The sequence below is a fragment of the Scyliorhinus torazame genome, chromosome 12 (genome assembly GCF_047496885.1).
Source record: "Scyliorhinus torazame isolate Kashiwa2021f chromosome 12, sScyTor2.1, whole genome shotgun sequence".
NCBI lineage: Eukaryota > Metazoa > Chordata > Chondrichthyes > Carcharhiniformes > Scyliorhinidae > Scyliorhinus > Scyliorhinus torazame.
This window is the reverse complement of record NC_092718.1, coordinates 97,152,563-97,179,465: the sequence shown is the minus strand read 5'-3', so window position 1 is coordinate 97,179,465 and position 26,903 is coordinate 97,152,563. Positions and strand designations below refer to the sequence as shown.

General features: G+C 53.3%; 1 protein-coding gene across 1 annotated transcript; it reads right to left on the bottom strand.

Annotated features, from left to right (window-relative positions):
• Positions 1-962: 962 nt before the first annotated feature.
• LOC140386583 (fructose-bisphosphate aldolase B-like) lies at positions 963-22,839 on the bottom strand. Its single transcript, XM_072469029.1, has 9 exons — positions 22,678-22,839; positions 12,822-12,941; positions 11,396-11,607; positions 10,691-10,745; positions 10,113-10,273; positions 8,417-8,500; positions 4,591-4,765; positions 3,111-3,310; positions 963-1,213 (listed from the first exon to the last, which is right to left on the bottom strand). Exons 2-9 carry the CDS (start codon positions 12,931-12,933, stop codon positions 1,118-1,120), a joined length of 1,095 nt encoding a protein of 364 aa, XP_072325130.1. The 5' UTR covers positions 12,934-12,941; positions 22,678-22,839; the 3' UTR covers positions 963-1,117.
• Between the last annotated feature and the right edge of the window lie 4,064 nt (positions 22,840-26,903).

Sequence of the window (26,903 nt, the reverse complement as noted above, 5' to 3'; positions counted from 1 at the left end):
AGTTCTTCAATTCTCAGAGCTCTTATGTCCCAATTGGGTGTGTCAGCTCTGTCCAAATTTGGTGGAGGTTAGCACTGTCTGGGGTTGGATGAGTGAGCACTACACGATTTTTGCGGGGGGGGGGGGGGGGCCACAGACACCGTCAAAGGTGGGCTGGGTTGGGGTTGAGTAAGCTCTTGCCAAGGGAGATACACAAGTGAGCACTATATGGGGAGGTGAGTAAGCACTGTGCCATGTAGGTTGGGAGTGAATGGGAACTGTCCGGGGAGGAGGAGCGATGGGGGTGAATGAGCTCTGTCCAGCAAGGGGTGGGAGAGTGTGTGAGCACTGTCCAGGGAGGACAAAGTGTATGCATCAAACCTGTGCTCGTTAACAACCAATTGAAACTGGTCAGTCAAGCTTGTAGTGTGGCTTATTCTTACCTACTCAAAGCAACATATAAACTTCTGCATTTATACGCAGGGACCCATTCTTAAGTAAACAAAATGAATCTGTTCAAGCCTTGTGTCTTTTTGGGATCATCCAGCAGTCATTAATTCCCTGTTGCTTTCCCCACGACAACATCCCGACCAATCAGAATGGACCTGACAACCAACGGGCAACCAATCTCTCCTGTGGTTAAAATGTGTGAAATTTGACTCTCTTGCATTTGTTCTGTTGAGTGCATGGTGAAAAGTTTTGGTGATAAGGTCTCTCTTTTTAGCAATATTCAAGGGCAAAGGTACAAATTAAAAACACAGAGACACGGGAGTGAGCAGTTTTACAACTTGTTGTTTTTTCATTTAGATCTCCAGAAATTATCCGATTTCCGTCGGGATAAGAAGGGAGAGGTTACCAACGGGTGGGGTGAAACTTCATTCATAGCTTTAAACGGGAGTGTGGGGGGTTGGGGCACCCTCCCTCGTCCTACATGCTCCATGTTCCTTCTGATCGTGAGATGTGTGAGGTAGTGGGAGACTGGAGGAGAATCAAGCATCACTCCACATGCAAGGGTGAGGAAGGTAAAAACAGGTGACTGGAGGGTTATCACATTACAAATCGAGGATGGCGGGGGCAATAATCACTTGTGGGCTAAGGGGCGAATGTTGGGATTCAGCCTGAGTTTCCCACTCATCTATCAGTACGTGTAGTTCTCAGTGTACAGCGAGTAGTTGGCAGCAGTGTTTGTGTCTCCAGATGGGGAATATTCTCCCTTGGAAGCCAAGCTGTTAATCTGCATTGAGAAAAACAAATACAAATCGCCATTTACAAACAGTCCCTAACCTTTATACAATCTGCAGTGACTGGGGAGACTTAATATCAATAGAAGAGGCAGCCTTTAGCCACGCTCCCCAACAAGGAATTAGGCAATTGATTCAGGCGGTCAGCATGTATTTTGTGTGCAATCATGTACTGAGGGAGTGCAGTGCTGTCAGGAGGACCGCACTGTCAGAGGTCCAGTACTGAGGGAGTGCTGCAATGTCAGAGGGTCAGTACTGAGACAGTGCTGCAATGTCAGAGGGTCAGTACTGAGGGAGTGCTACACTGTCAGAGGGTCAGTACTGAGGGAGTGCTACACTGTCAGAGGGTTGGTACTGAGTGAGGGCCACACTGTCTGAGGATCAGTACTGAGGGAGTGCTGCAATGTCAGAGGGTCAGTACTGAGGGAGTGCTGCAATGTCAGAGGGTCAGTACTGAAGGAATGCTGCACTGTCAGAGGGTCAGTACTGAGGGAGTGCAGTACTGTCAGAGGGTCATTACTGAGGGAGTGCAGTATTGTCAGAGGGTCATTACTGAGGGAGTACAGTACTGTCAGAGGGTCATTACTGAGGGAGTGCAGCACTGTCAGAGGGTCAGTACTGAGGGAGTGCAGCACTGTCAGAGTGTGAGTGCTGAGGGAGTGCTACACTGTCAGAGGGTTGGTACTGAGTGAGGGCCACACTGTCTGAGGATCAGTACTGAGGGAGTGCTGCAATGTCAGAGGGTCAGTACTGAGGGGAGTGCTGCACTGTCAGAGGTCCAGTACTGAGGGAGTGCTGCAATGTCAGAGGGTCAGTACTGAGACAGTGCTGCAATGTCAGAGGGTCAGTACTGAGGGAGTGCTACACTGTCAGAGGGTTGGTACTGAGTGAGGGCCACACTGTCTGAGGATCAGTACTGAGGGAGTGCTGCAATGTCAGAGGGTCAGTACTGAGGGAGTGCTGCAATGTCAGAGGGTCAGTACTGAAGGAATGCTGCACTGTCAGAGGGTCAGTACTGAGGGAGTGCAGTACTGTCAGAGGGTCATTACTGAGGGAGTGCAGTATTGTCAGAGGGTCATTACTGAGGGAGTGCAGCACTGTCAGAGGGTCAATACTGAGGGAGTGCAGTACTGTCAGAGGGTCATTACTGAGGGAGTGCAGCACTGTCAGAGGGTCAGTACTGAGGGAGTGCAGCACTGTCAGAGTGTGAGTACTGAGGGAGTGCTACACTGTCAGAGGGTTGGTACTGAGTGAGGGCCACACTGTCTGAGGATCAGTACTGAGGGAGTGCTGCAATGTCAGAGGGTCAGTACTGAGGGAGTGCTGCAATGTCAGAGGGTCAGTACTGAAGGAATGCTGCACTGTCAGAGGGTCAGTACTGAGGGAGTGCAGTACTGTCAGAGGGTCATTACTGAGGGAGTGCAGTATTGTCAGAGGGTCATTACTGAGGGAGTGCAGCACTGTCAGAGGGTCAATACTGAGGGAGTGCAGCACTGTCAGAGGGTCAGTACTGAGGGAGTGCAGCACTGTCAGAGGGTCAGTACTGAGGGAGTGCAGTACTGTCAGAGGGTCAGTACTGAGGGAGAGCTGCACTGTCAGAGGATCTGGACTGAAGGAGCGCTGCTCTGTCAGAGGGAATCATTTATCAGAACAAAACGTTAATGCTAGCCCCAGGTCTGGGTGGCGCAGCTTGAAACAATCCCCACAGCCTCTATCTCAAAGGCAACATTTTCCAAGAAAGATTTTTTTTTGGCATCTTGCTTTGCACACAATTGGCTGCAACAGGCTGACTGCAGCACTAATGCCTCTGTTCAAAATCAAAAGTTTTTCTCCTTCCCGCTTCCACCCTCCCATGCCCCTCACCCTACCTCACCGTCCCTCCTCACCCACCTTTGCTCTCTTGCCATAGGCCTCTTGTGCCATCTCTGCGTTCTCATCCTTCCCAGACCAGGCCAAGAGGGCCGAGGCCTGCAGGGCCCGGCCAAAAGAGAAGCTCAGCTTCCAGGGCTTGCGCAGGGGGCAGAGGTTGATGGCATTGAGGTTAACAGAGGCCTCCTCCTCACTCTGACCCCCAGACAGGAAACAGATACCTGAGAGGGAGAAAGAAATTAGAGTTAATTCACGGAATTGGAACAATATAAATGGGTGAGGTCGAGGGGGGGGGGGGGGGGGGGAAGAGAGAAAGAGAGAGAGCAAAGGGGGTGGGGAAAGAGAGAGAGCAAAGCGGGTGGGGAAAGAGAGAGAGAGCGCAAAGCGGGTGGGGAAAGAGAGAGAGCGCAAAGCGGGTTGGGAAAGAGAGAGCGCAAAGCGGGTGGGGAAAGAGAGAGAGCGCAAAGCGGGTGGGGAAAGAAAGAGAGCGCAAAGCGGGTGGGGAAAGAGAGAGAGAGCAAAGCGGGTGGGGAAAGAGAGAGAGCGCAAAGCGGGTGGGGAAAGAGAGAGAGCGCAAAGCGGGTGGGGAAAGAGAGAGAGCGCAAAGCGGGTTGGGAAAGAGAGAGAGCGCAAAGCGGGTGGGGAAAGAGAGAGAGCGCAAAGCGGGTGGGGAAAGAAAGAGAGCGCAAAGCGGGTGGGGAAAGAAAGAGAGCGCAAAGCGGGTGGGGAAAGAAAGAGAGCGCAAAGCGGGTGGGGAAAGAAAGAGAGCGCAAAGCGGGTGGGGAAAGAAAGAGAGCGCAAAGGGGGTGGGGAAAGAGAGAGAGAGAGAGAGAGCGAAGGGGGTGGGGAAAGAGAGAGAGCGAAGGGGGTGGGGAAAGAGAGAGAGCGAAGGGGGTGGGGAAAGAGAGAGAGCGAAGGGGGTGGGGAAAGAGAGAGAGCGAAGGGGGTGGGGAAAGAGAGAGAGCGAAGTGGGTGGGGAAAAAGAGAGAGCAAAGGGGGTGGGGAGAAAGAGAGAGCAAAGGGGGTGGGGAGAACGAGAGAGAGAGCAAAGGGGGTGGGGAGAGAGAGAGAGAGCAAAGGGGGTGGGGAAAGAGAGAGAGAGCAAAGGGGGTGGGGAAAGAGAGAGAGAGCAAAGGGGGTGGGGAAAGAGAGAGAGAGCAAAGGGGGTGGGGAAAGAGAGAGAGAGCAAAGGGGGTGGGGAAAGAGAGAGAGAGCAAAGGGGGTGGGGAAAGAGAGAGAGAGCAAAGGGGGTGGGGAAAGAGAGAGAGCAAAGGGGGTGGGGAAAGAGAGAGAGCAAAGGGGGTGGGGAAAGAGAGAGAGAGCAAAGGGGGTGGGGAAAGAGAGAGAGCAAAGGGGGTGGGGAAAGAGAGAGCAAAGGGGGTGGGGAAAGAGAGAGCGAAAGGGTGGGGAGGAGAGAGAGAAAGCGAAGGGGGTGGGGAAGAGAGAGAGAGAGAGAGAGAGAGAGAGCGGGGAGACAGAGAAAGATTGTGTCGCGTCTCACCAGGCACTGCCACGGGGACGGTGCGACGCAATGCGGTGACAGTTGCCATGCCAACCTCCTCGGGGCTGTACTTCTTGGTGCAGCAGTGACCGGCTGTCACCATGTTGGGTTTGAGCAGAGTCCCCTCCAGATACACATGGTGGTCATTCAGAGCCTTGTAACAGGCAGCAAGAACCTGGGCAGAGAGAGAGAGAGAGCACAGGCTTGTTAATCCGGGGCGAGAGAGAGACACACACACAGACAGAGACATAGAGAGAGAGAGAGACACACACACACACAGAGTAAGAGAGGCAGAGCACAGGCTGGTTAATCGGGGGGTGAGGGAGAGAGATAAAACATACACAAACAGAGACAGGGACAGAGTGAGAGAAAGTACAGGCTGTTTAATCCGGGCCGAGAGAGAGAGAGAGAGAAAACACAGGCTGTTTCATCCGGGGCGAGAGAGAGAGAGAGAAAACACAGGCTGTTTAATCCGGGGCGAGAGAGAGAGAGAGAGAGAGAGAGAAAACACAGGCTGTTTAATCCGGGGCGAGAGAGAGAGAAAACACAGGCTGTTTAATCTGGGGCGAGAGAGAGAGAGAGAGAGAGAGAGAGAGAGAGAGAAAACACAGGCTGTTTAATCCGGGGCGAGAGAGAGAGAGAGAGAGAGAGAGAAAACACAGGCTGTTTAATCCGGGGCGAGAGAGAGAGAGAGAGAGAGAGAAAACACAGGCTGTTTAATCCGGGGCGAGAGAGAGAGAAAACACAGGCTGTTTAATCCGGGGCGAGAGAGAGAGAGAGAGAGAGAGAAAACACAGGCTGTTTAATCCGGGGCGAGAGAGAGAGAGAGAGAGAGAGAGAGAGAAAACACAGGCTGTTTAATCCGGGGCGAGAGAGAGAGAAAACACAGGCTGTTTAATCTGGGGCGAGAGAGAGAGAGAGAAAACACAGGCTGTTTAACCCGGGGCGAGAGAGAGAGAGAGAGAGAGAGAGAGAGAAAACACAGGCTGTTTAATCCGGGGCGAGAGAGAGAGAGAGAGAGAGAGAGAGAAAACACAGGCTGTTTAATCCGGGGCGAGAGAGAGAGAGAGAGAGAGAAAACACAGGCGGTTTAATCCGGGGCGAGAGAGAGAGAGAGAGAGAGAGAGAGAAAACACAGGCTGTTTAATCCGGGGCGAGAGAGAGAGAAAACACAGGCTGTTTAATCCGGGGCGAGAGAGAGAGAGAAAACACAGGCTGTTTAATCCGGGGCGAGAGAGAGAGAGAGAGAGAAAACACAGGCTGTTTAATCCGGGGCGAGAGAGAGAGAAAACACAGGCTGTTTAATCCGGGGCGAGAGAGAGAGAAAACACAGGCTGTAAAATCCGGGGCGAGAGAGAGAGAAAACACAGGCTGTTTAATCCGGGGCGAGAGAGAGAGAAAACACAGGCTGTAAAATCCGGGGAGAGAGAGAGAGAGAGAGAGAGAGAGAACACAGGCTGTTTAATCCGGGGCGAGAGAGAGAGAGAGAGAGAGAGAAGACACAGGCTGTTTAATCCGGGGCGAGAGAGAGAGAAAACACAGGCTGTTTAATCTGGGGCGAGAGAGAGAGAGAGAAAACACAGGCTGTTTAACCCGGGGCGAGAGAGAGAGAGAGAGAGAGAGAGAGAGAAAACACAGGCTGTTTAATCCGGGGCGAGAGAGAGAGAGAGAGAGAGAGAGAGAAAACACAGGCTGTTTAATCCGGGGCGAGAGAGAGAGAGAGAGAGAGAAAACACAGGCGGTTTAATCCGGGGCGAGAGAGAGAGAGAGAGAGAGAGAGAAAACACAGGCTGTTTAATCCGGGGCGAGAGAGAGAGAAAACACAGGCTGTTTAATCCGGGGCGAGAGAGAGAGAGAAAACACAGGCTGTTTAATCCGGGGCGAGAGAGAGAGAGAGAGAGAAAACACAGGCTGTTTAATCCGGGGCGAGAGAGAGAGAAAACACAGGCTGTTTAATCCGGGGCGAGAGAGAGAGAAAACACAGGCTGTAAAATCCGGGGAGAGAGAGAGAGAGAGAGAGAGAGAGAACACAGGCTGTTTAATCCGGGGCGAGAGAGAGAGAGAGAGAGAGAGAAGACACAGGCTGTTTAATCCGGGACGAGAGAGAGAGAGAGAGAGAGAGAGAGAGAAAACACAGGCTGTTTAATCCGGGGCGAGAGAGAGAGAGAGAGAGAAAACACAGGCTGTTTAATCCGGGGCGAGAGAGAGAGAAAACACAGGCTGTTTAATCCGGGGTGAGAGAGAGAGAGAGAAAACACAGGCTGTTTAATCCGGGGCGAGAGAGAGAGAAAACACAGGTTGTTTAATCCGGGGCGAGACAGAGAGAAAACACAGGCTGTTTAATCCGGGGCGAGAGAGAGAGAGAGAGAGAAAACACAGGCTGTTTGATCCGGGGCGAGAGAGAGAGAAAACACAGGCTGTTTAATCCGGAGCGAGAGAGAGAGGACACATGGACACACACAGACGGAGAGAGAGACACACACACACACACATATACAGACAGACAGACAGAGAGGGAAAGGGAGACACTTGCAGAAAGAGAGACACATAAACACATAGACACAAAGACACAGAGTGAGCGAGACACACACACATACAAACAGAGAGAGACACACAGACACACACGCAGAAAGAGAGAGACAGAGAGGGACACACACACATATGCAAAGAGAGAGAGACACACACAGGCAGAAGAGAGGGACACATATGTAGAGAGAGAGGGTGAGTGACACAGGCACACACAGGGACAGCGAGGGACACACACACACATGCAGAAGAGAGAGGGAGATAGATAGATAGAGAGATAGATAGAGAGAGAGAGAGCGAGCGCGAGTGACACACATGCTTTTCGGAGATATCCTCCCTTGCCTCCCCGCCCCCTTACAGCATCCTCCCGAGTCCCCTCCCAGCGTCTTCCCTCACCCCCTCCCAGAATACTCCCGCGCCCCCACCCCTCCTTCTCCCAACAACATCCCCTCACCATCCCTCCCAACATCCTCCCATCCCTCACCCCCTTCCCCCCCTCACTCACCACCTTCCCCTCACAGCATCATCTTGCACCCCTCCCCCTCACAGCATCCTCCCTCGCCCTCCCCTCCCCCTCTCAGCATCCTCCCTCATTCCCTCCCGCTCCCAGCATCTGCCCTTCCCCCCCCCAGCCTCCTCCAGCATCCTCCCTCCACCTCCCAACAGCATCCTCCCTCCACCTCCCAACATCTTCACTCACCTATGCTCCCCCTATCCTCCCTCGCCTCCTCCCAGCAACTTCCTTCACCCCCTACCCGCATCCTTCCTCACTGCAGTCCGTTGCCCCCTTCTTCAGCCACCCTCGCAATCACATCCTCAAGACACCCTCCCCAGTAACCTCCCTCGTCCCCCCCAGTACTCTCCCTCGCTCCCCCTCTAACTTCACCCTTCTCCTTCCAGCATCTTCCCTCACCTCCACTTCCCCCAGCTTCTTCCCTCGCCTTCACTCTCCCTCCTCGCACCCTCCCCCACCCAGCACCCTCCCTTGGCCCCTCCCCCTCCCAGAACCCTCCCTTCCACCTTCCCTCGACCCCCTCCCCAGAACCCTCCCTCACCCACTGCCCCTCCCTCGCCGCCCTGCCCCCAGCATCCTCCTTCGCGCTGCCCCTTCCCCCATTCTCCCAGCACCCATCTTCGCCCCCTTACCAATCCTTGTCCCTCATCCAGCACCCTCCCTCGTCCCCACTCCCCCTCCCCTCCCAGCCCAGCACCCTCCCTTACCCCCTCCCACTTCCAGCATCCACCCAGAGGGCTGCCCGGCGGTGTCGCCACCCCGGTGTCCAATCGATGGGGTCCTCACCTTCTCGGTCACATGCTGACAGCGCTGGAGATCGTGACTGCCGTCGGTCAGGATTTCCGGCTCCACGATAGGCACCAGGCCTTGCTGCAGGGAAGGAGAAGATGGGTGAGTGCAGTCATGGAGGGGGGGGGGGGGCACAGACACCGTCCACGAGAGACTAGACCAACAACAACAACCACCTGCATTGAGAGAGCACCTTTAAACCTGGTAAAACCACCCAAAGCAGCTTCAGCCACAGAAAAGATTATTTATTTACTTTTTGCTTATTAGTTTGTGGGATCTGGGTATCTCAGTGAATCCCCAGCCCCTTCAGGAGATGGTGGTGAGCCGCTGCTCTCCATGTGGCGCCCGTAGCCTCAGTGATTTCCACAGCACCTTCGTACGGCTGAGGGGCAGCCTAGAGTCAACTCCGTGGCTGTGGATCTGGAATCAGATGTAGGCCAGACTGAATAAAGACAGCAGATTTCCTTCCCTAAAGGGGGCATTAGTGAAACAGATGCGTGTTTAACAACAATCTGGTAGCTTCATGCTCAGTAGATATTTATCAAATTCTCCCCTTTTGAAAGTTCCTATTGAATCTGCTTTCACCGCCGTTCAGGCAGCATCTTCCAGATCACAACAACTCGCTGTGTAAAAAATAAATCTCATCTCCACTCCTCTCCAGTTGCTGTCCGGAGTGGTGGGGGGTGATGAGTTTCTGTAACCGTTTTGTGGTCCTCCGTGTCAGACTCCAGGCTGTTGGCTCAAAGGATTAGCAGCTGGCGGAATATTAAGTTGTTGTCTTTGTAAATGTCTTTTTTTTTAAAATAAAGATGCTGGTGGTTTGAAAGAGGGCTTCGTGTGGACAGGGAGAGGAAGCCTCTGGAATAGGGACAGGTTGAGGCGGTGCAGCCGGGGGTCAGTGTGCCTCTATCAGCTTGGAGCGAGGTGGAGAGGAGTGTCCAACACGTGGGGTCATCGCCATAACCCTGTCCCCCAGACCTTCCACAGATTGGTTCTTCAATCAGCACTGGAGCCATGACCGTCGGGGGGTGAGCCCGCCACTGCACGGGAACCAGTGCCACTTGACAGAGGCATTCAGGAGCCAACTACCTCAAAGGTGGAGATAAAAGCAAACTACCGCGGATGCTGGAATCTGAAACAAAAAGAGAAAATGCTGGATAATCTCGGCAGGTCTGACAGCATATGTGGAGAGAAAATGGAGTTAACTTTTCAACTCCGGGTGCCCCTTTTCAGACTCGAAATGCTAACTCAGTTCCATCTCCACAGGAGCTGTCAGACCTGCTGAGATTGTGCAGGAATTTCTGTTTTCATCTCAAAGGCGAGGGCTGGGTCAGAAATAGCGGGCAGACACTCCAGCCTCAATCCATCCAGAGCAGGGGAGCTGCAGGATGTCCAGGTTGGCCGAGTGTCTACCATGGGAGTGAGGGCAAGAAAGGAGACCGGCAGAGGGTAGGGGGGGGGGGGGGGGGAGAGAAAGAGAGAGAGGAGGAGACCGGCAGGTGGGGGGGAGAGAGGAGAGCGAGAGAGGCAAGGAGACCGAGAAGGGGCAGGACTGAGAAGGGGGTCAAGGGAGGAGAAACAAAAGAGAGGAAGGAGATGGGGTGAGGGAGGGGAGAAAGAGAGGGAGGAGACCGGGAAAGGTGAGGGGTACTCCGGACTCCATTGTGGCGTGGCTTTGCCAGCTCTCGCCTACCTGCTGGCAGATGCTGGCATAACGGGCCAACACCCAGGCGTTCTCCTCGATGGCCAGCGTCGAGGGTGCCTTCTCGGTGATCCGCAGCACACTCCGCCACTTAGCAAACTCGGCACCATCCTTCTTGTACTGGGCGCAGCGCTCAGCCAGGCCGTCCAGTCCTGCCAGGGGAGCACAGAGCATAATCAGTGCTAATCGCTATGCACCAGGAGTTGCCCATTCCAGAGGCAGCAGCAAGTCTGTGGCACAGGGTCCGTCAGTGAGGTGGTCCCGGGGAAGTGGGGGTGGCTGGACGGCTCGGGAGGACAGGACAGAGGGGTCGTAGGTTAGTGGGCGTGTAGGAATCAGTGATCAGGGTCAGATGGTGAGTAGGGATAAGGGTCAGAGGGGTGTAGGTGTCAGTGAGGGGGGTCACAGTGTGTTTAGGGGTCAGAGGGACACGTCAGAAGGTGTGGGGGTCACAAGGTGTATAGTGGCTGGAGGGGGGGGGGGGGGGGGGTTAGGAGTGTGTAAGGGTAACAATCCTGGCTTTGGGGGAGGGTTTGAGTGTGAATCAATCCTCCCACCTCCACACTCACCTTGTGTCACTGTCTCTCCATCAGTCCCAGCCAATGAAACCACTCCCTTATCCACCTGTAAGCAGCAGAGAGAGAGAGATCAGCCAGTCCGCCCATCACAAGTGACCAACGGCTCCCACCGTGGGTTCTATTCAGTAGGTCCCAGCATGCAGCCTACTAGAGATATTCAACCAGAGGGTGCATCACAGGATCAATCCCGTATCTCTCTCCAGACTATCAAAACCGCACTCTCACACCCACTGCACACTCACCCTAGTACGTTCATTCTCGCGCACGCCCTCCCTCCCCCACACACACCCTGGTGGAATACGACTCGCTCTTCTAGACACTGCACCCCTCCATCTCTCCAGCCACGAACCCCACTCCTCCAGCGCAGTTGGAGACATGCATCCAGCAGGTGGAGCTGGGAGAATTCATCAAACCATCTGGACCTCATCACTGGAGGCATCTGCCAAACCTCAATCACGCAATATCCCAGAGAGAGGATTGATGGATGAAGAGAAAGGGAGGAGAAAGCAGACAGTGCAGCACTCCCTCAGTACTGACCCACTGACAGTGCAGCACTCCCTCAGTACTGACCCACTGACAGTGCAGCACTCCCTCAGTACTGACCCACTGACAGTGCAGCACTCCCTCAGTACTGACCCTCCAAAAGCGTTGCCATGACTGTCTGACCCTGAGGTCAGAGTGCGAAGGGTGCCTCACCTTGATGCCCACGACAATACCCTTGTCTTTAACTAGTTGGGGAAACAGGACTCCATCGTCCGTTTTCTGGTACAGTGTCTCGTGGAAGAAGATGATCCCTCCGATACAATCAGTAACTTCACTGTCCGTGGTGAACAGAACTTGCCGGAAAAACCTTCGATTCTCATCAGTGTTTTCCACGTTGATGTTTTTCAGGCGTTTGCCCATTGTGCCTGGGGAAAGAGCGGAACAGTGGGGGTCACGGAACCTGCGGCAAGATGAGATAGGCAGAAAACCTCATCTCCATTGCGGACTATATTCCTCTCCTGGCTAAACCAGACTGCTGAAAACCATGGCATTACATTTAATCCCTGTTGACTTCAGGTCATCTTTAATTCAAACCAACGCTCATCCTTCCCTCCAGACTAGACGATTCAGGCTTATTCCTAGCTGGTCTCCTATATTTTCGACCAGTCTCTACAACCCTCCCGATGTCTGGAACCTCCTCCAGCCACGACACCCCCCTCCCTCTCTCGGTAACCTCCTCTCGCCCCTACAACCCCCTCCCTATCTCTGTAACCTCCTCCAGCCCCTACAACCCCCTCCCTATCTCTGTAACCTCCTCTAGCCTCAAAAACCCATCCGATCTCTGTAACCTCCTCCAATCCCTCCCTATCTCTGCAACCTCCTTCAACCCCCTCCCCATTGCGGCATGGTAGCACAGCGGTTCGCACTGTTGCTTCACAGTGCCAGGGACCCAGGTTCTGCGTGGGTTTCCACCGGGTACTCCGGTTTCCTCCCACAAGTCCGGAAAGATATGCTTGTTAGGCGAACTGGACATTCTGAATTCTCCTTCAGTGTGCCCGAACAGGCACCAGAGTGTGGCGACTAGGGGCTTTTCACAGTAACTTCATTGCAGTGTTAATGTAAGCCTACTTATGACAATAATAAAGATTATCTCTGTAATTTTCTCCTTCTGCTACAGCCCTCCCTATCTCGAACCTCCTCCAGCCTCGATAACCCTCCCTATTTTTGCAACCTTTTCCCGGTCCTACATCCCATCTCTGTAACCTCTTCCAGCCTGCCACATCTCGAATTTTTTCCAGCCCTGATATTCCTCCCTATCTCTGTAACGTTTGCCAGCTCCTACAACCCTATTTCTGTAACCTCCCAACTCTGTAACCTCCTCCAGCTCCTACAACCCTCCCTATCTCTTTAACCTCCTTCACATGCAGACTCGCACTGGATTCTCTCCGAAAGGAGAGCTGCCCAGGTTCTCTTGTGTGGATTAAAATCACGATTGAAGGAGTGTTCCCTCAAATTGGAGCTCACATTCAAACATCAACATCAAATGTCTCCAAGTCCTTAAGTTACACATCGAGCTGATCAACCACAGAATGCCTCACTGACACTGTAGCCCCATCCCTTTATCACGCCCCCAACTCACCGACAGACTCATCGGCCGCGAGGATGCCCTTTCCCGGAGCGACGATCCTCTTGGCAATACCGGAGAGTTCCGCCTTTTGTTCCGGAGTGAGTGTTACGAACTGATGTGTCATCGTGATCGCTGGGATGGAGGGAGAGAGACAGGGAGAGGGTGAGTGAAGAGAAACAAGTGTTGATTCAGTTGTCCCATGCACTGCACAGCACCCAATCGTCCGCAATTGACTCACTATTGCTTTGATACAATTAGTCGTCGAGTTCAAATACACATCCCAAAGACCCGACCCACACTCCAGCTCAACATTCCATTGGACCCAACACTGAGCGAGTGCTGCACTGTCATGGGGTCAGGACTGAGGGGGAGATACACTGCCAAGGGGTGGGTCCTGAGGGAGCACTGCACTGTCCGAGCGAGGGCCGGTACTGAGGGAGAGCTGCACTGCCCGAGCGAGGGCCGGTACTGAGGGAGAGCTGCACTGCCCGAGTGAGGGCCGGTACTGAGGGAGAGCTGCACTGTCCGAGCGAGGGCCGGTACTGAGGGAGAGCTGCACTGTCCGAGCGAGGGCCGGTACTGAGGGAGAGCTGCACTGTCCGAGCAAGGGCCAGTACTGAGGGAGAGCTGCACTGTCCGAGCGAGGGCCGGTACTGAGGGAGAGCTGCACTGTCCGAGCGAGGGCCGGTACTGAGGGAGAGCTGCACTGTCCGAGCGAGGGCCGGTACTGAGGGAGAGCTGCACTGTCCGAGCGAGGGCCGGTACTGAGGGAGAGCTGCACTGTCCGAGCGAGGGCCGGTACTGAGGGAGAGCTGCACTGTCCGAGCGAGGGCCGGTACTGAGGGAGAGCTGCACTGTCCGAGCGAGGGCCGGTACTGAGGGAGAGCTGCACTGCCCGAGCAAGGGCCAGTACTGAGGGAGAGCTGCACTGCCCGAGCGAGGGCCGGTACTGAGGGAGAGCTGCACTGTCCGAGCAAGGGCCAGTACTGAGGGAGAGCGACACCGGTACTGAGGGAGCACTGCACTGTCCGAGCGAGGGCCGGTACTGAGGGAGAGCTGCACTGTCCGAGCGAGGGCCGGTACTGAGGGAGAGCTGCACTGCCCGAGTGAGGGCCGGTACTGAGGGAGCACTGCACTGTCCGAGCGAGGGCCGGTACTGAGGGAGAGCGACACCGGTACTGAGGGAGAGCTGCACTGTCCGAGCAAGGGCCAGTACTGAGGGAGAGCGACACCGGTACTGAGGGAGAGCTGCACTGCCCGAGCAGGGGCCGGTACTGAGGGAGAGCGACACCGGTACTGAGGGAGCACTGCACTGTCCGAGCGAGGGCCGGTACTGAGGGAGAGCTGCACTGTCCGAGCGAGGGCCGGTACTGAGGGAGAGCTGCACTGCCCGAGTGAGGGCCGGTACTGAGGGAGCACTGCACTGTCCGAGCGAGGGCCGGTACTGAGGGAGAGCGACACCGGTACTGAGGGAGAGCTGCACTGTCCGAGCAAGGGCCAGTACTGAGGGAGAGCGACACCGGTACTGAGGGAGAGCTGCACTGCCCGAGCAGGGGCCGGTACTGAGGGAGAGCTGCACTGTCCGAGCAAGGGCCAGTACTGAGGGAGAGCGACACCGGTACTGAGGGAGCACTGCACTGTCCGAGCGAGGGCCGGTACTGAGGGAGAGCTGCACTGTCCGAGCGAGGGCCGGTACTGAGGGAGAGCTGCACTGCCCGAGTGAGGGCCGGTACTGAGGGAGCACTGCACTGTCCGAGCGAGGGCCGGTACTGAGGGAGAGCGACACCGGTACTGAGGGAGCACTGCACTGTCCGAGCGAGGGCCGGTACTGAGGGAGAGCTGCACTGTCCGAGCGAGGGCCGGTACTGAGGGAGAGCTGCACTGCCCGAGTGAGGGCCGGTACTGAGGGAGCACTGCACTGTCCGAGCGAGGGCCGGTACTGAGGGAGAGCGACACCGGTACTGAGGGAGAGCTGCACTGTCCGAGCAAGGGCCAGTACTGAGGGAGAGCGACACCGGTACTGAGGGAGCACTGCACTGTCCGAGCGAGGGCCGGTACTGAGGGAGAGCTGCACTGTCCGAGCGAGGGCCGGTACTGAGGGAGAGCTGCACTGCCCGAGTGAGGGCCGGTACTGAGGGTGAGCTGCACTGTCCGAGCGAGGGCCGGTACTGAGGGAGAGCGACACCGGTACTGAGGGAGCGCTGTACTGTCCGAGCGAGGGTTCGTACTGAGGGAGAGCTGCACTGTCCGAGCGAGGGCCGGTACTGAGGGAGAGCTGCACTGCCCGAGCGAGGGCCGGTACTGAGGGAGCACTGCACTGTCCGAGCGAGGGCCGGTACTGAGGGAGAGCTGCACTGTCCGAGCGAGGGAGAGCTGCACTGTCCGAGCGAGGGCCGGTACTGAGGGAGAGCTGCACTGCCCGAGCGAGGGCCGGTACTGAGGGAGAGCTGCACTGTCCGAGCGAGGGCCGGTACTGAGGGAGAGCTGCACTGCCCGAGCAAGGGCCAGTACTGAGGGAGAGCTGCACTGTCCGAGTGAGGGCCAGTACTGAGGGAGAGCGACACCGGTACTGAGGGAGAGCTGCACTGCCCGAGCGAGGGCCGGTACTGAGGGAGAGCTGCACTGTCCGAGCGAGGGCCGGTACTGAGGGAGAGCTGCACTGCCCGAGTGAGGGCCGGTACTGAGGGAGAGCTGCACTGCCCGAGTGAGGGCCGGTACTGAGGGAGAGCTGCACTGTCCGAGCGAGGGCCGGTACTGAGGGAGAGCGACACCGGTACTGAGGGAGCGCTGCACTGTCCGAGCGAGGGAGCGCTGCACTGTCCGAGCGAGGGAGCGCTGCTGAGGGAGCGCTGCACTGTCCGAGCGAGGGAGCAGTGCGGAGGGAGCGCTGCACTGTCCGAGCGACACCAGTACTGAGGGAGCGCTGCACTGTCCGAGCAAGGTTCGGTACGGAGGGAGTGCTGCACTGTCCGAGCAAGGGTCAGTGCTGTGGGAGCGCTGCACCAACCAAGCAAAGGTCAGTACTGAGGGAGCGCTGCACTGTCTGAGCGAGGGCCGGTACCGAGGGAACGCTGCACTGTCCGAGCGAAGCAATGCTGCACTGTCCGAACGAGGTTCAGTTTTCAGAAGGCGCTGCACTGTCCGGGCGAGGTTTGGTACTGAGGGAGCGTTGCGTTGTCCGAGTGAGGGCCAGTGCTGAGGGAACGTTGCGCTGTCCGAGCGAGGGAGCACTGCACTGTCCGAGCGAGGGTCAGTATTGAGGGCATGCTGCAATGTCCGAGCGAGGGTCTGTTCTGAGGGAGCGCTGCGCTGTCTGAGCAAGGGTTCGTACTGAGGGAGCGCTGCACTGCCCAAGTGAGGGCCGGTACTGAGGGTGAGCTGCACTGTCCGAGCGAGGGCCGGTACTGAGGGAGAGCTGCACTGTCCGAGTGATGAGCGCTGCACTGTCTGAGCGAGAGAGCGCTGCACTGTCTGAGCGAGGGAGTGCTGCACTGTCCGAGCGAGGGAGCGCTGTTGAGGGAGCGCTGCACTGTCCGAGCGAGGGCCGGTACTGAGGGACAGCTGCACTGTCTGAGCAAGGGCCGGTACTGAGGGAGCGCTGTACTGGCCGAGCAAGGGTCAGTGCTGAGGGAGCGCGGCACCAACCAAGGAAAGGTCAGTACTGAGGGAGCGCTGCACTGTCCGAGCGAGGGAACGCTGCACTATCCGAGCGAAGGAATGCTGCACTGGCCGAACGAGGTTTGGTTTGAGGGAGCGCTGCACTGTCCGAGCGAGGGCTGGCACCGAGGGAGAGCTCCACTGTCCGAGTGAGGTTTGGTACTTAGGGAGCATTGCACTGTCCGAGTGAGGGCCAGTGCTGAGGGAACGCTGCGCTGTCCGAGCGAGGGAGCACTGCACTGTCCGAGCGAGGGTCAGTACTGAGGGAGCGCTGCACTGCCCGAGCAAGGGTCAGTACTGAGGGCATGCTGCATTGTCCGAGCGAGGGTCAGTTCTGAGGGAGCGCTGTGCTGTCTGAGCGAGGGTTCGTACTGAGGGAGCACTGTACTGTCCGAGCGAGGGTCCATACTGAGGGAGCGCTGCACTGTCCAATTGAGTGTCCGTCCTGAGAAACAGAGAGTGCTGCACTGTCCGAGCAAGGGTCAGTACTGAAGGAGCGGTGCACCGTCCAAGCGAGGGTCAGTACTGAGGGAGCGCTGCACCGTCCGAGCGAGGGCCGGTCCTGAGGGAGCGCTGCATTGTCCGAGCGAGGGTCGGTACTGAGGGAGTGATGTATTGTCCGAGCAAGGGTCGGTACTGAGGGAGTGATGTATTGTGGTTTGCTGTGTCCCACTTTAATTGATACCCTCGCTCTTATTGTTAATAAATCCTTGGCTTTTCACCAGCAATATGTTGCTGATCTCACAGTGACTAAGGGCTTTGAGCTGTTGGGCAAGGTCCAATATTGCGGCAGAAAATGGGAGGAAACCGGGGCTGGAACGTAACCAATGCTTTAGGGCAGAGGGGTGCAGTCGGAAACAGGAATGTGGACATAAGAGAGTGAAGACTGCCATCCTGAACATTTTCTCCGATTCATGGTGTCCGATGCCTCCATAAGAAGCTTCCAACTTGCAGGGATGCAGGGAGCGAAATAGGCGATCACTGGTAACCAGGTCCCCTCCAACAAAAGGCCTGTTAACCTCTGTGGGGAGCTCGACAACAGGTTTGAGCTTTGGGAGAGAATTGTCCCAGTGGGAGGTGATGAAGCAGGGGTTGAGTGGTAGGGACATCATTCATGGTGTCTAAATTTAAAGGGAATGTTGAAACAAAATAGGGCGCACATGTAGTGTTATACCGTCAATTCACTGTGAGACCGTGAAAGTGTGAGTGAACATTAGGCTTTATTAACCATGAACTCGCCTGCCAGAGTCGGCTGTACAAATGAGTGCCACCCACAGGTGGCTAGTCTATATATGGCCCCGGTGAGGGCGAAGCCAGAGGCAGAGCCCACCAGGGTCCCAGTACAGTACCTGGAAGTAGCCCATACATCACTTCCAGGTCATAGGTCACATTATTATACAGGCAGCTCATGCATTAGGTGAATACATTCACCACATGTAGGAACATTGCAAATGGGAGCGGGAGTCGGCCACTTGGACCTGCTTCTCCATTCAACCAGATCATGGGTGATCTTTCACCTCAGTTTCCTGCACTTTCCTCACACCCTTTGATGTCTTTCCTGCCTCAATCTCAGTCTTGAACACATTCAAAGGCTGACCATGGGGTAGACATTACCTTCCTCCCGGTTTACCGTTGGACCAGCCTATCTGTCTCACAGCCCTCCCCGTTGCTTCACGACCTCCGCCGGTCTGAGGACGGCGATCCCTTTCGCAGCTACCATCGCCCTTCAACGTTGCAGACTGGACCCAGGCCTGATCCCCCCCCCCCCCACGCTGTGCTCATGCTGCGCCCACTTGGTTGCCAGTTGTGATTGTCTGAGTGGGCACTCTTGGCCTCTGGCTTCCTGCTTGAGCTCAGGGAAGTGCTGCACGGTCAGACATGCTGTCTTTCGGGTGGGACATTAAAGCGAGCTGCCTGTTGCGGCGGAAGTATTTTGAAGAGATGCGGACAGTGTCCCAGCCAATATTTAGCCCTCAAATCAACATGACAAAATAAAAACAAATGACCTGGTCGTTATTGCCAACCACATTTCACAAGAACTGCTTGGTGGAACACTGATGTTACTCTGTCACCATCGCCCCATGTCGTTCAATGGCATTGCCATCGCTGAATCCCCCACTATCAACATTCTGGGGGTTACGAATGACCAGAAACTGAACTGGACTCAGCCATATAAATACTGTGGCCAACGGACCAGCTCAAACTCTTGGAATCTTGTGGTAAGTAACTCACCTCCTGATTCTCCAAAGCGTGTCCACCACCTACAAAAGGTACAAGTCAGGAGTGTGGTATGATATTCTCCATTTGCCTGGACGAGTGCAGCTCCAGCACCACACAAGAGGCTCAACACCATCCGGGACAAAGCAGCCCCGCTGGATTCCTCCCCCTTCCACAAACATTCAGTCCCCCCACCACCGACGAGCAGTGGCAGCCGTGTGTACCATCTACAAGATGCACTTCAGTAACTCACCAAGGTTCCTTCGACAACACCTTTCAAACTCACGACCACTGCCATCCAGAAAGACAAGAGCAAACCCATCACCTGGAGATTCCCTTCCAAGTCACTCACCATTTGATTTGGAAATATATTGGCCGTTCCTTCACTGTCGGTCGCTGGATCAAAATCCTGCAACTCCCTCCCTAGTAGCACAGTGGATGTACCTACACCTCCGGGACTGCAGCGGTTCAAGAAGGCAACTCCCCATCACCTTCACAAGGGCAGTTAGGAATGGGGAATAAATGCTGGGCCTGACCAGCGATGTCCATATCCCATAAATGGGGGGGGGGGGGGGGGGGGGGGGGAAGATACTGACACAGCTGAAACAGAAACACCGATTGGCTGCCACCCTAGCAAAATGAGTTGATTTACATGAGGTTAGCAGTGAGACAAAGATCATTACAGCACAGGAACAGGCCCTTCAGCCCACCAAATCTTCACTGATCCGCATTCCTACTCCTTATTACTCAAACAATCAGCATGCCTTAAAACATCCACATCTTTCTGATAGTGTGGTGCTCCAGACTAAGAAACATCCTGGTAAACCTGAACATAAAACATAACAGTGCAGAAGGAGGCCATTTGGCCCATTGAGTCTGCACCGGCCCACTTAAGCCCTCACTTCCACCTTATCCCCGTAACCCAATAACCCCTCCTAACCTTTTTGGTCACGAAGGGCAATTTATCATGGACAATCCACCTAACCTGCACGTCTTTGAAGTGTGGAAGGAAACCGGAGCACCCAGAGGAAACCCACACAGACACGGGGAGAACGTGCAGACTCCACACAGACAGTGACCCAGCGGGGAATCGAACCAGGGACCCTGGTGCTGTGAAGCCACAGTGCTAGCCACATGTGCTAACGTGCTGCTTTGCGCTCTCTCGAAAACATCCATATCTTTCTGATAGTGCGGCGAGCAGAACTGCAGGCAGTATTCCAAATGTGGTTGAAAGTTTTATACAACTGTAACACGACTTGCCAACTCTTGTACTCCCGGCCAATGAAAGCAAGCATGCTGTATCTCTTCATGACTACCTTATCCACCTGCATTGCCACTTTCATAGAACTATGGACCAGAACACCCAGATCCCTCTGTATGTCAATGCTCCAAAAGGGTTCTGCCATTTCCTGTCAAATTCATGTGTGAATCATATCTTCCAAAATGCATCACCTCGCATTTATTGGGATTGAACTCCACCTGCCATTTCTTTGCCCAACTCTCCACTCTCAGGATTCTGCTGTATTCTCTGACAGTCCCCTTTACTACCTACAACTCCACCTATCTTAGTGTCACCTGCAAATTTGCTAATCAGACCATCTAAATTTCTTCCAGATCATTTGGGGGTTAATTTCAAACAACAGTGGTCCCAGCACTGATCCCTGCAGAACAGTCAGAAACAATTTAAACTTTGATTGATTTGTGCCCTGTACTGACATCCAGTGAAAAGTATTGTTCTATGTACAGTCCAGACAGATCGTTCCATATAGGACGTACGATAAATACACAACGTAAATACATAGTCACAGACATTGGGTGAAGCATACAGAGGGTAGTGCTACTCAGTAGAAAAGATATGTGGAGAGAGCAGCTCAGTCCATAAGAGGGTAATTCAGAAGTCTGGTAACGGCAGGGACGTTAGTGCATGTTCTCAGACTTTTGTATCTCCTGCCCGGTGGAAGAGATAATAGCCCGAATGGGAGGGGTCTTTGGTTATGCTGCCCGCTTTCCCAAGGCAGCGGGAGGTGTAGACAGAGTCAATGTGTGGGAGGCGGTTTCACGTGATGGGCTGGGTGGTGTTCACGATTCTCTGACGTTTCTTATGGTCTTGGGCCGAGCAGTTGCCATATCAGGCTGTGAAGCAGCCAGGAGCATCTGTAAAAATTGAGTCAGTGTGGACATGCCGAATTTCCTTTAGTTTCCCGAGGAAGTACAGGCACTGTTGTGCTTTCTTGGTCGTAGTGACGATGTGGGTGGACCAGGACAGATTGTTGGTGATGTGCACACCTAGGAATTTGAAGCTGTCAGCCATCTCCACCTTGGCACCATTGATGCAGACAAGGGTGTGCACGATACTTTGTTTCCTGAAGTCAATGACCAGCTCTTTAGTTTTGCTGACGTTGAGGGAGAGATTGTTGTCGTTACACCACACCACTAGGTTCTTTATCTCCCTTTTGTACTCTGAACGCAACCTGGAAATGAAAATGCAGCCCCTCTCCTACCCTTCCCATGCAAGGATGGCCTTTACACATGCCCCTAAACGTGCGCTGGAGGGAGATCAGATTGTACTGGCAGGCCCCCTTAAACAAACACAATAATCTCAACCCGTGTCAAAGGTAAAACAGAGTTCTACTGGAGTGTGTTGAACTGACTCGAGCGAATAACTTGTTCCTGTCCAACAGGTTCAAGCGCTGAATGATCTCATCCTACCCTGATGCAACAGTCATGGGTGAGGGGCTGAATGACCTCTTCCTATTCCTTCGTAACTAGCTTGTGGGCACTGAAAAGCCTCCTCCACTGTGAGGGGCTCGAGGGCTTCCTCCTGCCAACGTACAGCAGGACCAAAGGGCTGAATGCCTTCCTCATTCTGTGCGACAGGCCCGAGGGGCTGAATGCCCTCCCCCTGTTGCATGAGACACTGCCCAATTTAAGACAGGCATGCAGACAGGTGGGGCCCAAAGGCCCAAGGGGCTGAATCATCTCCTCCTCTCCCTGTGTAACAGGCTCAAGGGGATGAATGGCCTCCTCCCGTTGCCAGAGGCATGCCCCATTTAAGTCAGGAATGTAGTCAGGTGGGGCACGTCACTGGGCTGATCTGCACACAAAGCACTGCTTTAAAGATTTTATCACAGCACAGACTTATAAAAATACTTTCCTCTTGGCAGAGAGATGGGGAAATATTCAAATATCCTGTAGACACAGGAGGTTACACACCGTATGAAACACACACACACACACAAGATGTCAAATTTAAATATACAGTCTACACATGGAGAAAATCAGAGCGCACACTATAACTCCAATTCTCTCACAGCACAGCTCCAAAATGTTTCACAGCCACTGATGAACTTCTGAAATGAATTACTATTGTGATGAACACATGGCAGTGAAATAGTGTACAAAAAACTCTCACAAACACATGATACATTATCTTGTTCACAGGGATGTCAGTTGAGCGATAAATATGGCCCAGGACATGAGCACGCCCTCAGTACTGACTCCCCAACAATGCAGCGCTCCGTCAGTACTGACCCTCTGACAGTGCCACGCTCCCTCAGTACTGACCCTCCAGCAGTGCAGCGCTCCCTCAGTACCGACCCTCCGGCAGTGCGGCGCTTCTGCAGTACTGACCCTCCGGCAGTGCGGCGCTCCCTCAGTGCTGACCCTTGGACAGTGCAGCACTCCCTCAGTACTGACCCTTGGCCAGTGCAGCACTCCCTCAGTACTGACCCTCTGACAGTGCAGCACTCCCTCAGTGCTGACCCTCTGATCGTGCCGCACACCCTTCGTACTGACACTTGACAGTGCAGCACTCCCTCAGTACTGACCCTCTGACAGTGCAGCATTCCCTCAGTACTGACCCTCTTACAGTGCAGCACTCCCTTAGTACAGACACTCTAACAGTGTCGCACACCCTCAGTACTGACACTTGCCAGTGCAGCACCCCTTCCAACACTCGGCCAGTGCATCCCCCATGAGTGTTGCTGTGACTTACCTTTGGGTGCTGATCTCTCTTCTTGGGGCTGTTGGCTGTACTGACTGACTGGTCGAGGGAAATCTCTTTCTGACCTGACCCTGGGGATACTCGAGTGCTTCAGACTTTATTGCACATTTGTGGGTGTGGCTTTTTCCCGACGTGTAACACACGGCACAAAGGCGGAGGGGTGGTGCCGGATGTCATCCCCCATTGGCCGAGAGCGGAACAAACTTTGGACCAATGGGAGAGCTCAGAAAGGGAGGGGGCGGGGTGAAGAATGAGAGTAGCAGTAAACTTTGTTGCAAACCCTTGACACCAACACCTTAGTTTATTTCAGAAGTCGAGTTTATTTCAACAGGTCAGTTGCAGACATATGCTTCAATTTCACATTTGGAATTTTAAAACAATATCCTTAAGATATTACCCTTCAGATATTTTGTTCCGGATCAATTAAAAATTGTCCTGAAGTTCCAGTGCCACGTAACTGGATGGGAAATGGTTAATGTTTAACTAGACGGCTCTTCAATACTTCCATCTTCCCCCCCCCCCCCCTCTCATTTTATCATGTGCAAACACGGGTAGCTGCTGCACTTTGGAACCATCTCCGAACTTCCTCGCTCCAAACAATAGCATTCAATAGCATTAATGGTGGCAGCCATTAATGGGCATCATTGGAGCAGCTTCAGAGAGATCATAGACTGGGAATCTTGCAGGTGAGGAACTTCCACCCATGACTTCCCAAACCCTGGGTCCATGTACAAGGGGTCGGTTTCGCTCAGTTGACTTGTCAGCTGGTTTGTGATGCCGAGCGAGGCCAAAAGTTCAGGTTCAATTCCCGTCCTGGCTGAGGTTATCCACGAAGGCCCAACGTTCTCAACCATGCCGGTCGGCTGAGTTATGGTGATCCTCAAGTTAAAGCAGCACCAATCAGCTTTCCCCACTCAAAGGGAAAGCAACCTATGGTTATCTGGGACTACGGTGACTTTATTTACTTTACAAGGCACAAGTCAAGACCCCCCACTTGCCTGGATGACTGCAACTCCAGGAAAACTCAAAAAGCTCGACAGCATCCAGGACAAAGCAGTCCTAGTTGATTGGCACCCTTTCCAAAAACATTCACTCCCTCCACCATTGATGCACAGTGGCAACCGTGTGCGCCATCTGCAAGATGCACTGCAGGAACTCACCAAGGCACCTTTGAAAGCACCTTCCAAACCCATGATCACTACCATCCAGAAGGACAAGGGCAGCATATATCTGGGAACCCCATCACTTGGAGGTTCCCCTCATTCACCATCCTTGACTTGGAAATATATCGGCCGTTCCCTCATTGTTGCAGGGTCAAACTCTTGGAATTCCCTCCCTCACAGCGCTGTGGGTGTACCTACACCTCAGGAACTGCAGTGGTTCAAGAAGGCAGCTCACCACCACCTTCTCAAGGGGCAATTAAGGATGGGCAATAAATGCCGATCCAGCCAGCGGCATCCACATCCCATGAACAAATAAAATTTAATCAAGGGACAGGGCGATCCCAGTGAAACAACTCTTGGGGTGATGAGTCTCTGGAACATTCTTCTTCAAAAGGCAGTGGAAACAGAGTCTTTGAATATTTTTAAGGCAGAGCTGGACAGATTCTTGATTAACAAGGGGTTCTAATCCTATATCGCTCTATAGAATGTCTGTGGGTAGAGTTGAGGAATCGCAAAGGTAAAAAGATCCTGCAAAAAGAGTTATGTACAGGCCCCCTAGCAATAGTCAGGATGTGGGGCAGTAAATAAATCAGGAGATAGAAAAAGCATGTAAAAAAAAGCAATATTACAATAATAGAGGACTTCAATATGCAGGTGGACTGGGAAAATCGGGTTGGTAGTGGATCCCAAGAAAAGGAATTTGTGGAATGTCTATGAGATGGTTTTTTTGGAGCAGCTTGTGACAGAACCTATGACGCAACAGGCAATTCTGGATTTGGTGATGTGTAATAAGGCAGACTTGATTAGGGAACTTAAGGTGAAGGAACCCTTAGGGAGCAGTGACCATAATATGATAGAATTTACCCTGCAGTTGGAGAGGGAGAAGCTGCAATCAGATGTAACGGTATTACAATTAAATAAGGGTACCTACAAAGACATGAGGGAGGAGCTGGCCAGAGTTGATTGGAAAATTAGCCTAGCACGGAAGACAGTGGAACAGCAATGGCAGAAGCTTTTGGGGGTTATTCAGCAGACACAACATAAATTCATCCCAAGGAGGAGGAAACATGTTAAGGGGAGGACAAGGCATCCATGGCTGATGAGGGAAGCCAAGGACAGCATTAAAGCAAAAGAAAAAGCATACAAAATGGCGAGGGTTAGTGGTGTAGCCATCTGGGATGGCGACTTCCAGATTACAAAATGGACGCTCACAGAGAAGAAAGGGAAATGTGGACAATACTAGACACAAGCAGGCACAGAACCTGAATGTATATTTGGGAAGCAGTTACCAGACGGAATCAAAACTCTGGGTCGATTAGCATATTGATGGCCCATCTCCGAGGAACAACGGAATAACACTCAGGTAGGTGATACTGTCGCAGACATCCCGGTGCCAGTACCCCAACCGAAAGACACAAACAAAGCAAGGCCAACGGCCACCGAAAACACGCCCAGCCATCAGGGCACCCACCCCATTATTGGTTTAGATCGATGACAATGATCAAGAAGCTGCCCAATTAATTGAGACCAAGTTTAAGGCACGCCTAAAAGCACGCAAAGCCCCTCCAAGTATAAGAAGGAACCCCCACCAGAGATTCAGCCTCTTGGATTTGGCTCTCAAGCGGAGAGACCCATCCACCAACATCACCAGAAGCAAGTAAGTTCAAGGTCAACGCTCGCTACCAGAAAGACGACCTTAGCTGTACTCCTGTATCTCTTTGTACCCAATGGCCTGAGATCCGAAAAACTGCCATTGTTCCTCTAAGTGGGCACCTGAAGTTATGTATTGGCGTTAGCGTTAGAGATAGTTTAGTTTGTCGTACTGTTGTGCATGAGTAGATCTTACTGTATGTAAATAAATAGTATTGGCTTTGAACTAACTGACTGGTGTATTGGCTCTTTGATCGGTATTCGGGTTGAACCTTGTGGCGGTATCGAGAGATACCTGGCGACTCTGAAAGTATACTCATAATTAGGATTAAGAAAGGCGACCTTATTGACCACCATATTTATAACCAGATAAATGTAGCAACAGTGGGAAGCCAGAGTATTGGGAAACCTTTAAAAGCAAGCAGAGGACAACTAAAAATGCAATAAGGGGGGAGAAGATTAAATATGAGTGCAAGCTAGTTAGTAATATAAAAGATAGGAAGAGTTTTTTTCAATATATCAAAGGTAAGGGAGAGGCAAAAATAAACATTGGACCACTGGAAAATGTGGCTGGAAATGTAATAATGGGAAACAAAGAAATGGCAGAGGAACTGAATAGTTACTTCGCAACAGTCTTCACGGTGGAAGGCACCAGTCGAATGCCAGAGCTCCAGGAGAATCAGGGGGCAGAGGTGAGTGCATTGACCATCACTAAGGAGGAGGTTCTGGGGAAACTGAAAGGTCTGAAGGTGGATAAATCACTTGGACCGGATGGACTACATCCCAAGCTTCTAAACGAGATAGCTGAGGAGATTGTGGAGGCAATAGTGGTGATCTTTCGGGAATCACTGGAAGCAGGAAGGGTCCCAGAGGACTGGAAGGTGGCTAATGTAATACCACTGTTTAAGAAGGGAGGGAGACAGAAGACAGGAAATTATAAGTGGTTAGCCTGACTTCGGTCATTAGTAAGATTTTAGAGTCCATCACTAAAGATGAAATCGCGGAGAACTTGGAAGTGCATGGTAAAATAGGACTGAGTCACCATGGCTTCGTCAAGGGGAGGTCATGTCTGACAAATCTGTTAGAGTTCTTTGAGGAAGTAACGAGGAAGTTAGACAAAGGAGAACAAGTGGGTGTGATTTATTTAGATTTCCAGAAGACCTTTGACAAGGTGCCGCATAGGACACTGTTAAATATGTTAAGAGCCCAAGGTGCTAAAGATAAGATCCTGGCATGGATAGAGGATTGGCTGACTGGCAGAAGGCAGAGAGTGGGATAAAGGGATCTTTTTCAGGATGGCAGCCGGCGACGAGTGGTGTGCCTCAGGGGCCTGTGCTGGGGCCACATCTTTTCACAACATACAGTAATGATCTGGAAGAAGGAACTGAAGGCACTGTTGCTAAG

Bases quoted from the DNA above. Each gene is read 5' to 3' on its own strand.
- LOC140386583 (XM_072469029.1), bottom strand. From the start codon at position 12,933: ATGACACATCAGTTCGTAACACTCACTCCGGAACAAAAGGCGGAACTC. The intron at 10,274-10,690 runs GTGAGTGTGGAG...CTCCCCTGGCAG, and splicing joins TGGAGAGACAGTGACACAAG to GACTGGACGGCCTGGCTGAG. The intron at 1,214-3,110 runs GTGGGTGAGGAG...TTCTCAATGCAG, and splicing joins CCTATGGCAAGAGAGCAAAG to ATTAACAGCTTGGCTTCCAA.